This window comes from Podarcis pityusensis (assembly GCF_964106645.2).
Source record: "Podarcis pityusensis genome assembly, chromosome: 7".
NCBI classification, from domain to species: Eukaryota; Metazoa; Chordata; class Lepidosauria; order Squamata; family Lacertidae; genus Podarcis; species Podarcis pityusensis.
The window spans coordinates 7,871,740-7,887,563 of NC_138031.1; the positions used below are offsets into that span (position 1 = coordinate 7,871,740).

The following is a 15,824-nucleotide window of genomic DNA, read 5'->3' on the forward strand; positions in this document are numbered from 1 at the left end:
TTGGAGGGCATGGAGTTATCCGAACCCAAGCCGTCTGGAGGCAATCCAGTATAGGGAAGTGTTTTTTTAATGAAATGTGTAATATTTTATTATGTTTTTTATATATGTTAGAAGTTGCCCAGAGTGGCTGGGACAACCCAGTAAGATATGTGGGGTGTAAATGGTAAAATTATCATTATGGAATGGGACATCCCTATTTTCATTGAATAAATGTTGAAGGGTATGACAATCCTATGCACAAAAAGAGGGCATAAAGCAAGCCAGTGTAAGTTAAGCCACAGTAAAGTTATACCAGATCAAAACGTAATTAAGCAGAGGAACAAATACTGCTACTCTGTCTAAGCTTGAAAAAGGGAAACCAAGCCTTTCAACTAGTGTTCTACACTGGTTTGCTAGGCCATGTGACCAAGCTGAATTAGCTTGGGTTCCCACCCCTACCATGCCCTCAGAAAAGCAATGGCGCTTCCCCTTTTGCCACCTCCTGCACTGCCCACCCTGTTGCCACTGCTGGAGAAGCACCACTGGCATTGGTGCTGATTATTGGTGAGATCTCGCTGATCTCCAGCTAGATCTCTTCTGCTGTGTGAGAGATCTTGCCAGAAATCAGCACCACTTCTCTGCCAGTGGTGAGGTGTTGGGCATCTGGAGGGGCACCACCTCAAGATCTTTACCCCACCTCATGGTTGGGCCAACCCAAGTTATGCCGGTGGTATCTTTGGCTGAGTATGGGTAGGGGACTTATCACAGGCTGGTCCAGGCATCAGTCAGCAGAGTTGGAGATCTGCTGCATCCTAAACTCTCATCACGACCAGGTTGTTGGGTACACTGAGGTCCAGCTCTGAGGGCCTTCTGTTGGTTCCCTCACTGCAAGGAGTGAGGGTACAGGGAACCAGGCAGAGGGCCTTCTCGGTAGTGGCACCCACCCTGTGGAACACCCTCCCTTCAGATGTGAAGGAAATAAGTACAGTGGTGCCTCGCAAGACGAAATTAATTCGTTCCGCGAGTTTTGTCGTCTTGCGATTTTTTTCGTCTTGTGAAGCACGGTGTCGGGAAAGTTTTGGAAAAGCTTCAAAAATCACCAAAGTCTTTAAAAACCTCAAAAAAGGCTACCACACTGCGTTCTATGAGTTGCTCCTCGAAGTCAAGTCACAACTGTATTAAAGGTGTTAAGAAAAAGGAAACAAACTTGCAAGACGTTTCCGTCTTGCGAAGCAAGCCCATAGGGAAAATCGTCTTGCGAAGCAGGTCAAAAAACGAAAAAGCCTTTCGTCTAGCGAGTTTTTCATCTTGCGAGGCATTCGTCTTGCGGAGCACCACTGTAGCCATCCTATCTTTAAAAGACATCTGAAGGCAGCCCTGTTTAGGGAAGTTTTTAATGTTTGATGTTTTATCGCTTTATTATTATTAATAATATTCTGTTGGGAGCCACCCAAAGTGGCTGGTGAAACCCAGCCAGATGGACAGGGTATAAATTATTATTATTATTATTATTATTATTATTATTATCCCAGGATGGGTAGATGAGAACCAAAGAGGGAGGGATATAGTCAAAGACAGGCCAGAGTTGAGACGAGGCTGCAGGAATCTGATGTCACTATTCATAAAGGCATGTTGCACAGACTGAGAAATGCAACTTATATAGAACCAAACAGGTTAGTATTGGTTCCTCAAGCCACATAACCCTGATTGGACTAAAGACTTGTGGTTCGAGCTCTGACGCTGCAGCATAGCCAAGATCCAGGGTGGAAATGCTATCAGGTTCAGAGCTTATGTGATGGCCCAGGATGTATGTCCAACCCTCAAGTCTTCATTCCTATTTCTTTGCTTAGGGAGAACCAGGTCTCGATGGTTTCCCCGGAAAGCCTGGTGTGGATGGGAAGCAGGTATGTGGATTATTCAAAGTGGTACGAAACCATTTTCTATAATTAGTTGTGAATTTAGAGAAGAACTTGCATCTTGAAATCATCCGCTCACCCCCCAAAATGTAGCCCCCTGCTCTATTTTCTGTCTGCATCACAGTGCAATCCTGTAAATGTTTACTCAGGGGAACTTATCCCAGCTAAATAAATGACAGACCAGATATCTATTTTTAGATAAGTATTTGAAAACCCTTCACCCTTTTTTCTATTTTGTGCACATATTTTTCATGCCTCCATATATATCCTCTCTTTACCCCCCCCCCCCAATTTAAGTTTGTTTCATGTATCATAGCAAGATCAAGGAACGGAAACCTCATAGGGCGGGAGGGTGGGAAAAGCAGGAACAGCTGACAAGCACACAAAGAAGGAGATCCCCAGCTGTGTCCTGCCTTTAAGGGGCAGGCCACACCCCTGGAGTGACCCGATTGGCTGGCCAGGAGGTGACGCAGCCAGGAATCCCATATTGTGCAGGGGCTGGCCTCCCATCCCCTGGACACATGGAGGGGCCGTGAAGCCCGCAACCCCACCTAAGGGGTTCCTCCTAAGGCGGAAATGGCTTTGTCAGCAAGGTCAGAGCACACTTGAGTGCAGTCCGTCTGACACCTGGCATTGCTGCTCCCTTGCTGCACCATCCCATTTTTCAGGCAAATGGCAAGGATACTGCCTTTGGAAGGATGGCTCTCTGCCCCTGCTCAACATTCCAGCTCAGGGGTCAGCAAACTTTTTCAGCAGGGGGCCGGTCCACTGCCCCTCAAAGCTTGTGGGGGCCCGAACTATATATTCTTTTTTGGGGGGGAGAGGGGAGAACGAATTCCTACAAATAACCCAGAGATGCATTTTAAATAAAAGAACACATTCTACTCATGTAAAAACACCACTGATTCCCGGACTGTCCGCGGGCTGGATTTAGAAGGCGATTGGGCCGGATCCGGCCCCCGGGCCTTAGTTTGCCTACCCATGTTCCAGCTATTCCATGATTTCTGTTTATTTTCCTTCTCCTTCAACTCCCTTGATGCGTCTTTCTCCAGCACTGTATTTCAAGTTTTTTCCTCCTACTTTTTTTCATATCCTTCATACGTTGCATCCATACAGAGCTATGCTTGCCGTGTGTGTGTATGTATGTGTGTGTATGTATGTGTGTTGTAAATTAGGTTCATTTTCCAATGCTAAACTGTCAACTTGTGTTTCATACCCTTCCCCCTCTTAATTTCTGCCCTAGGTCTTTCATGACACATCATATTGTTCTCCAAATATTTAAAATGTGTGTACTTACTCCATTTGATCAATACTTTCATATTACAGTAGAGCTGCTGCCCTAGAAATAGTTACCTGGGGCCAAGTCCCATTATATTTGCTGGGACTTACTTCTGCATGGACACGTGTATTATTGTGTATGTGGGTTAGCTTAAAGTGATTCATGGTTCAGTGGATCCCAAATTAAATCCCTGGAATCACAAATTCACAAAAACTTTGGCTTGGAACACATGCCAGTGTGGTGTAGTGGTTAAGAGTGGTAGTCTCGTAATCTGGTGAACCGGGTTCAACTCACCTCGCAGAGTGTTTGTTGTGGGGGAGGAAGGGAAAAGAGAATATTAGCCGCTTTGAGACTCCTTCGGGTAGTGATAAAGCGGGATATCAAATCCAAACTCCTCTTCTTCTTCTTCTTCTTCTTCTTCTTCTTCTTCTTCATGCATCTGAATACCTTTTGAGTGTTGCTTCATTCAATTTCAGGGCATCCAAGGGAATCCAGGCCAACCTGGTCTCATGGGACCCAGAGGAGAGAAGGTGAGGTATTGTCTGTGTAAATCTTGCCTCTGAGATGTGCTTGCTTGCATATCACATATATCACATTCACATTCCTGTGATGTAATGTAGGACAAACTCAGAACCCCTGTCCCAAGATGGATTTCACTATATTCCCAATGTTATAATCCTGATGCAGCCCTGGCCATACCCAATTCCCTTTCCCTGCCCCGTGTAAATCAGTTGGCCAGGTCATATGAGGCTCTGCTGACAACGTGCCAACTTACGTTATGCTCTAGAAATGTCAGGAACTGGCGTGACAGCCTCACAGGCTGCAGAATGGCAAATCAGAATTTTGATGATATATCAGATGCTCCCCCTCCCCATTTCCTATTTGCAAATCTAACAGAAATAAAGAAGAAAGGAAAAGGTAACAATAATAGTAATAATAACAATAATATTATTTATTTATTTATTGAATTTATATACCTGGGGGTCTCAGGGCAGTTCACAGAATAAAATCAAGATATAAAACCACACAATAGGGGGCGTCTTATACATGGGGGCGTCTTATACGGTGATACGAAAAATACGGTAATTAATGCAGAATAGGAGGATGTGTAAACTGCCCTACAATCAAATCAGAGCAAATGCTCTATAAAGATCAAACAAAGCTTTGCCAGCGTCTTAACTTTGTAAACTTAACTGGATTGTTTTCCCCCCTCTCATTTGCTTTCTCATCTAGGGTGAAATAGGGCCTCCAGGGAAGCCTGGCTCAGTGGTAAGAGCTGTTAACATTTGATCTGTGTTTTGTGGCGGTTGACAAAACAAGTTCTCTTGAATGGGTGCTCAGGATCTTTAGAAATGCTAATATATGTTGGGCGTAAATGCCTGAGCAGATCTTAGAAATGCTTTCTCATTGAATAGTTGGTGAACGATTTTCCTGACGTTGAAATGAGCAGGACATGCCATTCTGAAGAATTTTGTGGAAAGAGGCATGAAATCCTTGCCCACTGTGAAATTTTCAGATTGGATGGTGGAAGGAAATACAGAGGGCCCTTGGGGAGTGAGCTAATTTTTGCAGTACTCTGTTGACTTACATTCCAATGATCTTATTGCAGCAGAGTTTTTACACTTTTTGTTGCCTGCTTGGCTGCATAACTCCAACCAGCTGGATCTCAGGGGAAATGCAGGGCTCAGCTAAGTTTCCCCACCTATGGGATAGATAGCAGGGCGGGAACCCAGACTCCTCTCCCTTGTGCTACATATTTTTCTTCTTCTGTTTCAGGTGCAGATGGAAGGTTTGAAAGGAGAGCAGGTAAGGTCTTTCTAAATATTTTTGCACTGTCCATAAAATAATAATAACAAGAAACCCCAATTTTCAAGAATGATCGTGCTGACTAAGTCAGTATAATAAAGTCAACGCAAACCGCAGAACCAATAAATCTGGGCTGAGTGGTTCGGAACAATTTCCACTCTGAATAAACTTTATTTTGAATCAAAGGAGATACCGGCAAGTTGTTTATCTTCCCCCTAATAGCTTTTATCCAAGGGTTGCAGTCATCCAGCCCACACAGTTGTTGCTAGTTCACGAAAACTCCGAAATGAAATTGCTTTGTCTGTTTTCATTACCCGAGGAGAGCAGAGAGTGGAGGAGGAGACACTCTTCAGTGATGTTTGCTGTCGATGCACTATCTGGAATCGGTTTCACTTGTTGCTGCAAAGTTTATATTCTTCTGTTCCCTCTTTTTCTAACCTACAGCAGTTCAGAGCTAGCAAAGCAAATAAAGGTGTACTCTGAAAAATAATATAGTGGGTGAAATCTTTGGCAGGTTTACCTGGAAGTAAGACCCTTCTAAGGGAGGTGGGTGGCGCTGTAGTCTAAACCACTGAGCCCCTTGGGCTTGCCGATCAGAAGGTTGGTGGTTCGAATCCCCGCGACGGGGTGAGCTCCCGTTGCTTGACCCCAGCTCCTGCCAACCTAGCAGTTCGAAAGAACGTCAAAGTGAAAGTAGATAAATAGGTACTGCTCCGGCGGGAAGGTAAACAGTGCACTGCTCTGGTTTCATCAGAAGCGGCTTAGTCATGCTGGCCACATGACCCAGAAAAACTGTCTACGGACAAACGTCGGCTCCCTCGGCCAGTAAAGCAAGATGAGCACTGCAACCCGAGTCATTTGCAACTGGACTTAACTGTCAGGGGTCCTTTACCTTTACCTTTAAGACCCTTCTAGGATCAGATTGTATGTTATGATAACAACAACAACAGCAGCAGCAGCAGCAGCAATTTATTTATACCCCGCCCATCTCTGGGCAGCTTTAAGCAAAATATTAAAATACAGTAACACATCATACATTAAAAGCTTCCCTAAACACCTTCAGATATGAGAGAAACAAATGCTGGTCCACCATTCCTTAGCAACTTTTCAGAAACGTGACCAGTTTAAATTATGGAGAGTCACCCCTTTGTTTAAACAAACAACTACTTTCCAGCATACAAATCTCTTAGTATGGCTTTAGCACAGGGATGAGGAAACTGTGGTCCTCCACTTGTGGTCAGGCTTCAATTCTCATCAGCTCCAGTCATCACAGCCAATGGTCAGGGATGATGGAGCTGCCATTCAGAGGTAGGGTTGAGCCACTATGCTAGCTTCCTGTGGCAAGTGGGTCACTGCTGCTTTCCAGGAGGGAGAGGGAAAGGATGAGGTGTCTGGAAGGTTGGCACAGGCTAAATGCACCACCAGCAGTGCCATATTGGCTCTGTCACTGTGTTTGCACCACAACAACCTCCCCACCGCTTAGTCCCTCCCCTTCTCCTTCCTGGTAAGCAAATGCCACCTTCCTGTCAGGTAGGCAGCACAACAGCTCTGCCCCATCCAGTGAACCAATTATTCCATGCACCATCACAAGCAGCTGAGATGGAAAGAATGGAAAGTCTTCATGTTTGCTCAGCCTCGGGTTTTGGTGAATCTCCAAAGGCAGATAATCTGTTCCTATGGAACAGCCTCCAAAACACTGAAATGCATGTTTGCATCAAGTAGACTTCACATGTAGATTTAAACTCATAAATTGATAAGAGGATTGATAAAGGAAAAGGAGTAAAGGAGAGGATGCAAAGGGGGGCGGGGAGATACATCTTGTACATATCTATCTGTATCCAGTGTGGTGTAGTGGTTAAGAGCGGTGGAATAGTAATCTGGTGAACCAGGTTTGATTCCCTGCTCCTCCACATGCAGCTGCTGGGTGACTTTGGGCTAGTCACATTTCTTTGAAGTCTCTCAGCCTCACTCACCTCACAGAGTGTTTGTTGTGGGGGAGGAAGGGAAAGGCGACTGTTAGCTGCTTCAAGACTCCTTCGGGTAGTGATAAAGCGGGATATCAAATCCAAACTCCTTCTCCTCCTCCTCCTCCTCCTCCTCTTCTTCTTCTTCAGGTAGGTAACCGTGTTGGTCTGACGCAGTTGAAATATATATAAAAATTAAAAAATAATGTCCAGTAGCACCTTAGAGACAAACTAAGTATGTTCTTGTTATTATTATTATTATTTATTTATTTTATAGCTATCTGTAGTTTGGCATCTTTATAACTTTTTGCAATAAGTTTTTAAATGTAGGCAGCTGTCCACAGTTGAGCTTCCTCAATTCCCTTGCTCAGATCAATACAATACACTGCTGAAGGAATTCATTTCAGATGCAACATAAAGTAATTTTTTAACCTTCTAATTTTGATTTGTTTACAGGGAGCTCCTGGCCCACGAGGAACTCCAGGTATCCCAGTAAGTAATTTGCAACCTTCCCACTCTATGTTGCTCATTTGTTCACATTTTTAAATGTCTTGTGCAGTGATGGATTATGCAGAGTCCTGAATATGCTCAGGTCTGGCTTGTTGGTTTGATTCTCAACCTAGGATGTGAGAGCTCTTTGGTCCAAACCATGGGCAAGCCCTGGATATCGTTAATGTGAGATGTTTGTTGACACTGAAGCATGGTTATTGCTTCAGATGCAAAGATCAGAAGTTCCAGACAAGCCCATGCAACCGATACAAAAGACTCCAGGAGCATGGAAATTGTACTTAAATTTCGAAGGAAGATATGCTCCTTTGACTTTCAGCCCACTTGGAATGCACGCTTCAGAACTCTAAACTGAAATTCAGTGCAGGGAAAATCTCTGCATCTGCACAGAGGCAGTTTCCCTTGCCTTCAGGGACAGAGGACAACAGACAAAGCTAAATATATGATCTAGAAGAACCAAGCCGTGTTCCAAAATTATGACACCAGTTCCTGAGATATCTTGCAGATCACTAACATAGCAGTAAACACTAACACCAGTAAAAGGAGGTGGAAGGGAAGCACAATGAACTGTTGAGCACACGTTGAATGTGGAAACTGGTAATTTGCTGATGCATTTTTTTCCTCTTCAATTTGATCACTTTGTTTAAATATTTTGTTTTTGTTGTTTGTAGGGCCCTCCAGGACCAGAAGGCAAACCAGGACCTGTCGGCTTACAAGGTCAAAGGGTGGGCAATGTTTCTACTTATGCATGTCCCAACTTGTTAGCATGGGGGAAATGCCTAAATTGTTTGATAGTGTTTAATAGACTACTGTCAATAATTCTCACTGCCCTCCCTATTTGCCCTAAAGGAAAAAAAGGGGGGTCAGTTATAAACATGTTGTTAAGTGGACTGTTGTAACCAAAAGTCCAAGCTTGATGGAGAGCAAAGTCCCATTTTGAGCATTAAAGCCTTTGTTTCTATCTATGCAGATGAACAACTGTTCCTTATAAGGAACAGTTGAGGGAGTTGAGCCTATATAAAGGGCTCCCAGTGTTAATAAATTCATGATTCCTGTTACTTAGCTTTTTCTCCACCTCAACACACACACACACACACACACACAGTTAGCTTGCCGTTGTTTCAGTTTAAAGCAGGCCATCACTGAAAACCCAATTCATAAATGTCTTTATTAGGGAAATGTAAGATTTTGGAAATGTTTCAGTGGACTTGGATGCAATTGGCAGGAGCCATCCTAATGAAACGGAACATGGGGGAACAGCCTGAAATGAGTGGGGGGAAGGATCTTGCAAAAGAGAAAGCTTTGCTGATCTAAGATGTGGGCTTGAAAAGGAAATGTCTGCATCCATAAAGGGAATGAGTTTTCCCTTGATTCTCTTCTTTTATTGGCAGCTCTTAGGAAGCAGATCTTACCGCATTCAACAAATGAGCACACAGCCCTGTGATTTAGATGTCATTCCCATTAATGGCAGCTCCTCTCACAAGATTTGCAGTCTTGAGTCATTAAAAGGCAGCATTCCATCAATGGGCCTCTGACATAACAGAATTCACTTGTCTTACGAGCCCCCTATGACTGATTTTGCCATTAAGTGTAATGTCTTCTGATCTGTGTATTATCCAACACACTGTCAGAAGAGGAGTTTCCATTGAAAGATGAGACATGGGTGAGCCAGCTTCTGTTTTAAATGTCATCAACTGTGAACAATGCTCAGCAATGCTCAGCATTTTTGTAACCAGGTACATCAGTGGTACCTGCATCTAGACCTAGTTGCTTGAGCACACTGGGCTTGCTGCTGGGGACTCATCACAGCCCATCACTGATGCCTATCCTGGGCCCTTACGAAACCACATGTTTCCCAAACCTCATTCCTATTGGGAAGCTGGATTTGAGAGGCACCATTTACCATCCCCAGAATGCCCCTGATGTAATGCTGCCCCTGAGCATTGTGGGGAATTTAAATGGTGTTCCACCCAAATGGTCCTTTCACTAAGTCCTATCACTTTCATTTCCAACTAAGAACCTCACTGAAGCTGCCACTTTAATTGCCCACAGTTCTCAAGGGTGATGCTGTGTCAGGGCATTGTGGGAAGTTTCAATAGTGGACCATTGCTGCCCACTACTGTTGAGTAATCCCATTAGGAAGGCAGAGTTACCACCACAGAGCTCTTTCCTGATGGCCCCCTCAAACCTACAGCTGGCCTTACTTGAGTGAGAAGCTGGAAGAAGTGAAAGCTACAATCTGGAGTGCAGCGGAGATAAAATCATTGCTATATTTACCACCCAAATAGAGAAGACAACTTCTCTAGGTGAGCCACCTGCAATTATGGAAGTCTCCTCTGTATTGGAAAATCTGAGCTTCTACATGGCAGAGACTGTCATGGTTGGAGGCAGCGATGGGTGGCCACTTTGAGAACCAGGATGCTGGACTGATCCAACAGGCTCTTCTTGCATTCTTATGAATAGAATCATTATCCCCACTTCACACAATTGTCCTCTGACTCATGGAGAGCAAGAATGTCAACAAGGGTAGCAGAGCTGGCAGGCTAATTCCCATCTCCCCAGCGTGATTATTCCAATCCACATCAGAACACCTAATTGGGGCTCTGGAGAATATAGCACTTGCACTGATTTTTTTACATGGAAATTTTCATTTCTTGTAGCAATTATCAGGGCCTGGTATAATGTTGGTTCTTTCCAAAAATTCATTCCTAGTATAATGGAAGTTTGTCAGCACTCTCATCTGTCAGATATTAGGGGGAGTCATCTACCTGTTGCATCAACCCTGAGCTTTGCACTTTGGGAATAAAACTTGGCAGACCAGTCCATCTGGTCCTGGCTGTCAATCTTCAGTATTTTCTTCTAGAAGCATTCACTCTCAGAGACCTTGGACATTCAAGGATGGTAATTTTCCTATTTAAATGGGAGGAATTGGCCTGTTTACAGAATGGCCCTTTGTTAGGGATCATCAGATTCAGAATAACCCAGCTCTCGTTGCTCCTTACTCAACCACAATAGCAAAATAGGAAGCTTATCCATTTAGCATAATATTGTCAACAGCGACCAGCAGCTCTCCAGTTCTTGAGACGGGTCTCTTCCAGTCCTAAATGGAGATGCTGAGGATCAAACCTGAGAACTTTTGCAGGCAAAGCATATGCTGTGGATCTGAGACACAGCCTTCCCCATTATAGTTTGCTAACTTACAGTATTCTGCGGTCAATGGACTAGGCTAGACCCACAAATGTTCCCCCGGGACCTTCCCAAAGCCCGGGAAGCTTCTGCCTGGCTTAAGGAGGGAGGCACAATGCTCACACATGACATCAGGACATCAGAAATCATATGCATGATGTTGGCCCCACTCACCAATCACCCTCGCAGGCTGGTGCCTTTGGCCCTAACTGTTTCCCTACAAAAAATTTCACCGTGCGTCACTGCTAACCTTCTGCATCTAAAGTAGATGGACTTAGACACACATGCAGACATGGCCTTAGGGCCTAGACATGTGTCCAAAATCAGCCACGTACAGTCTTACCCAGAAGTCACTTTTCTCTGTTTTTACAGTGAGGGCACAAGTGAGCACATAGCAAGATGGCGACCCTGATAATGGATGACTTTAGGGGACTTACTCCAGATTCTTAGAACTGTCGAAACACTATCCGATTCTATCCAAGTTTCTGCCATCTGGTTAAGAGTTTTCCCATGTGGAATTCATCTTTGGGAGAATGCAACAGTTTGGGCCTCTCCTATATTCATAGCGTCACATAATTTATACATACCAAGCTGGACCAAAATTTTTAATTAGTGTTCCTAACTCTCTGGGATCTAAATGTAAATTCACTTTTCTCCTGGCACGATTCCATCCTGCTTTAATAATGGGAATTGTACCAGGTTACCAAGAAGGAAATAATTTAATGAACCCCAAGATAATAAATCCTCATTTAGAAATGAGATGAGACCATCCCTCATAGATTTTAAATCTATACCTGAATGATAAAGTGATTTATTTATTTTATCGCCTTTGCTGCTTCACTCTTCCAAAGCAAAAGGATAGCAGGTAAAATGGCTTGCAAAGAGAGCGGTGCAAAATTCCTTTTCGGAAGGAATATATAATTATTTCCCAAGTTGACACTGCTCATTTGGAAAGGTAAGCTGTGCAAAATTGCCTCAGACACAAATCCAGCAAAAGAGCACAGATGGGGACGCTCCATGGGCTTGCCAGAAAGTTATTTTCTGATCATCTAATTCCCCCAAACTGGCAATTAGATTTTGCGATGGCTGAAACATAAATCTTGAGGAATGAGCCACTGTGAATGCACTCCCTCAGTGAGCTTTCATTAGCTGCCTTGTTCCATTAGCCGCAAGAGAACACAGAAGAACATCTCTTGGACCCAGGGCTGGATTAACTGCTAAAGGCAGAAAATTCTGAAATGCACTGCTGGTTTAGTGTATCCAAGGCTCCATGCATGTCATTTTGCTATCGCAGCAGGACTTCTATTTCCTCTTCTTCACCCACATGCTTCCCAAATAATGGTAGTAGTAGTAGGAATAATAATAATAATAATAATAATAATAATAATAATAATTTATTTATATCCTACCCATCTGGCTGGGTTTCCCCAGCCACTCTGGGCTGTTTCCAACAGAAATACAATAGTCTATTAAACATTAAAAGCTTCCCTAAACAGGGCTGCCTTCTAAAAGTCTGGTAGTTGTTTTGACATCTGGTGGGAGGGCATTCCACAGGGCGGGTGCCACTACCGAGAAGGCCTTCTGTCTGGTTCCCTGTAACCTCACTTCTCGCAATGAGGGAACCGCCAGAAGGCCCTCAACACTGGACCTCAGTGTCTGGGCAGAACGATGGAGGTGGAGACGCTCCTTCAGGTATACTGGACCAAGGCTGTTTAGGGCTTTAAAGGTCAGCACCAACACTTTGAATTGTGCTTGGAAATGTGCTCTGGAGGGTTCCCCATCTTGAGGATGCATGGGGGCGGGTGGGCTGGATAAGGCAGGGACAGGAAAATAAGCTTCCTTGTGCGCCCAGAAGTCAGTTGTACCAGCCACACTGCAGCATTCTTCTCTTTCCATCCCCACATATCCTCATCCCCTTCATCCTTCCCATGATGTCTACTGACTTTTGGCAGGGGGCAGGTACTTAAAATTTTTCCTAACCTGCCAAGGGTAGAAAATTCATTAAACAATTCAACAGTCTAATGAGAGAGAGAGAAACAAAAACCCTGGAGCCAATAAAACAGAGTAAGCAGCAGCAAAATCGGCAACTAATCGACTTTTGGATGAACTGTTTTAATCCCCCCATATGAAAGTAAACATAGGTAATTATGGGATGTCTTTGAAAACTTCGTGGCAACAGTTGTAAAGGGCCTGCTGATGTTTTTGTGTCATGAATGAGGAAATTTTGTTAGATTCACATTTTGATGTGAGAATTTTGTGAAAGTAGTCTCAGTTGTGATTCTTGAACTGGTCTTTGACCGTAATAATAAATTTGTTGTTGTTGTTTAGTTGTTTAGTCGTGTCCGGCTCTTCGTGACCCCATGGACCAGAGCACGCCAGGCACTCCTGTCTTCCACTGCCTCCCGCAGTTTGGTCAAACTCATGCTGGTAGCTTTGAGAACACTGTCCAACCACCTCGTCCTCTGTCGTCCCCTTCTCCTTGTGCCCTACATCTTTCCCAACACCAGGGTCTTTTCCAGGGAGTCTTCTCTTCTCAGGAGGTGGCCAAAGTATTGGAGCCTCAGCTTCAGGATCTGTCCTTCCAGTGAGCACTCAGGGCTCATTTCCTTAAGAATGGAGAGGTTTGATCTTCTTGCAGTCCATGGGACTCTGAAGAGTCTCCTCCAGCACCAGAATTCAAAAGCATCAATTCTTCAGCGATCAGCCTTCTTTATGGTCCAGCTCTCACTTCCATACATATTATTGATGTGAGCGTACCTGATTCAAACTTCCTGAACTGAATGTACAGAAACAGCTATCCTTCATAATTCAGACGTGTCCAAATTTTGCAATGTAGTTCGGCATCTGGTTGGCCGGTGTGAGAACAGGATGTTGGTCTAGATGGGACATCAGCTCAATTTTGGCAGGCTCCTTTTGTGTTCTGTAAATGTCTGGTTGATGGTCTGAGTTTAACAAAGAGTAAAACTATAATTGCCAGGAAAGGTAAATCGTATTTGTTTCAAAAACAACATATATTTCTGACTGTCAGGTTGCCTCCTGTTTATTTAAAGGCTACATTCACAGGCTCTGAGTAGCACGACATAATTGCCAGCTTTGTCTATCTTGCTCTCAGGCAGGATATCATTTTGTACTGTGTTACATCTACAGGTATAATTTTTCCTGGGGAGTCTCTTCAGTTGCATTCTAGAAAGAGATCGTTTATATAATCTGGCAGATCTATGTATCTTTATTATTATTTGTTAAGCTCTCCCCAGGATTGGGATTTGTGATAGAGAGCTATTGTTGCTGCCTGCTTTTCGAGGGTAATCAGATGTTCTGTGCAGGGCATTCTCTTGTTCTTCCCCAAAATGCACAGAAGGTTAAGAAATTAAAAACATAAAAAGGGCCTGCTGAATCAGGCCAATTGGCCCATCTAGCTCAGCATAGAATCATAGAGTTGGAAGGGACCCTGAGGAACATTGAGTTCAACCCCGTGTAATGCAGGAATATGCAGCTGTCCCAAACAGGGAATTGAACTTGCAACTTTGGCATTATCAGCACCATGCTCAAAACCCAGTGGTTCTCAACCTGTGGGTCCCCAGATGTTGTTGGACTACAACTCCCATCATCCCTGAGCCCTGGCCTTGCTAGCTAGGGGTGATGGGAGTTGTAGTTCAACAACATCTGGGGACCCACAGGTTGAGAAAGGCTGCCCTAACCAAATGAGCTAGCATCATCCTGTTCTCACACCGGCCAACCACATTCCTTTAGGAAGCCCGCAAGCAGGAAATGAGCTCAACAGCCATCTTGCCCGCTGTGATTCCCAGCAACTGGAAGTCCCAGAATACCGGCTCTGACTGTGGAAGTAGAACATAGCTATAGTAGCTGCTGATAGCCTTGTCCTCCATGAAAAGAGAAAGGTTCAGCAAGAAGAAGGTGTAGACTGGTGACATTCAAAGTCTGCTCCAGAGGGTCCTCTTAGACTTCTGCTTTGCTTATGGGACAGAAATTCCCTACCCTTTCCCCCTTGTGGCCCACACCATGGAAATACAAAATAATGCTCCGGTGCAGATTTTGAGAGTCCATGAGAAAAGGAAGGGGAAGTCCCATAGCGTTAGCAGGACTCCCCGTTTTTAATGCTTGCGGTTTAAAACACAAGTATTTTGTGTGTGGACTTTTGGTGCATTCTTTCACAAGTCCTGCAAAACCTGGACAGAAATGGCCTTTGACTGAGCACCAACGAGGCTGAAACAGGATGGAAATAGCTGCTTGGCCTGTCTCTGTGCTATTGATGATGTGTGTGTTCAGTGCCCGATTTTGTAGTCGTTTTAACATTGCCATTTTTGAAGTTGGTGTAATTTTTGTGTGAATCACCTCGGGGACCATCATGGGGGGAAATGGGCTCTGTCAGAGTGGCATACTATCTATGGTATCTGTCTGTCTGTCTGTCTCATGAACCTCAGGAACACAAGATGTCTTAGTACCATAGAAACTGAAGACGGAACAAGTTCATGCTCCCCCCCCCCCGAGACAGAGTAATCAAACCAAGAACTGGGTTTGTGTGTCATCTTTTGATGTTGTTAGTAACTTTTTAAAAATTCTGTTTCATTTTCAGGGCAAGAAGGGTGATGTTGGTGTTCCAGGAGTTGATGGATTGCCTGGACCTCCGGTAACTAAATAGCATAAATTATACACTTATTTTCAAAAGACCTGACTTTTCATTTAGTGTTCAAGCAGAGCCAGCATGGGAGTTACATTTATAATATATATCTTATAGCTAGCCTTGCTATACTAGTTATTGGGGCAGAAAATGCTGATAAAGCATTCAATTTAGCATTCACCCATTCTAGCTTGCAATTTGCTGTTAATTCAGAGTGCACAGAACTCAAAGCCAAGGTATGGTAACTGGAAAGCTCCTTTGTTTTCCTCCTTCCAGGCCAGCATTGGAGTATAAAAGGAATATTGACCTTTTCCTACCTGTTATGTACTGAGTTGAATAGGATCCAAAAGGCAGCAGTCTGATTGGTCCTAGAACAATAGGGTTCAGAATGCAGCAGTCTGATTGGTCCTAGAACAATGCAGCAGTATGATTGGTTGGCAGGAACCACCCAATCCTGCTCCAGATAGAAGTGAATCCACAACCTGATTGGCTTACAGTAGAATTCCAGAATTAGCCAATCATGTGCAGCCCATTGTGTAAATAATGTA

The 15,824-nt window shown here is 44.0% G+C and overlaps 1 protein-coding gene across 1 annotated transcript in view; it reads left to right on the forward strand.

The window, feature by feature from the left end:
• The window catches only part of COL22A1 (collagen type XXII alpha 1 chain), a 192,959-nt gene that overhangs the window by 105,155 nt on the left and 71,980 nt on the right, over window positions 1-15,824 (forward strand). The window contains exons 18-24 of the mRNA XM_081012482.1: window positions 1,830-1,883; window positions 3,651-3,704; window positions 4,408-4,443; window positions 4,951-4,980; window positions 7,401-7,436; window positions 8,123-8,176; window positions 15,232-15,285. Of these exons, the coding sequence (XP_080868608.1) occupies window positions 1,830-1,883; window positions 3,651-3,704; window positions 4,408-4,443; window positions 4,951-4,980; window positions 7,401-7,436; window positions 8,123-8,176; window positions 15,232-15,285 (318 nt within the window). The remainder of the gene's footprint in view (window positions 1-1,829; window positions 1,884-3,650; window positions 3,705-4,407; window positions 4,444-4,950; window positions 4,981-7,400; window positions 7,437-8,122; window positions 8,177-15,231; window positions 15,286-15,824) is intronic.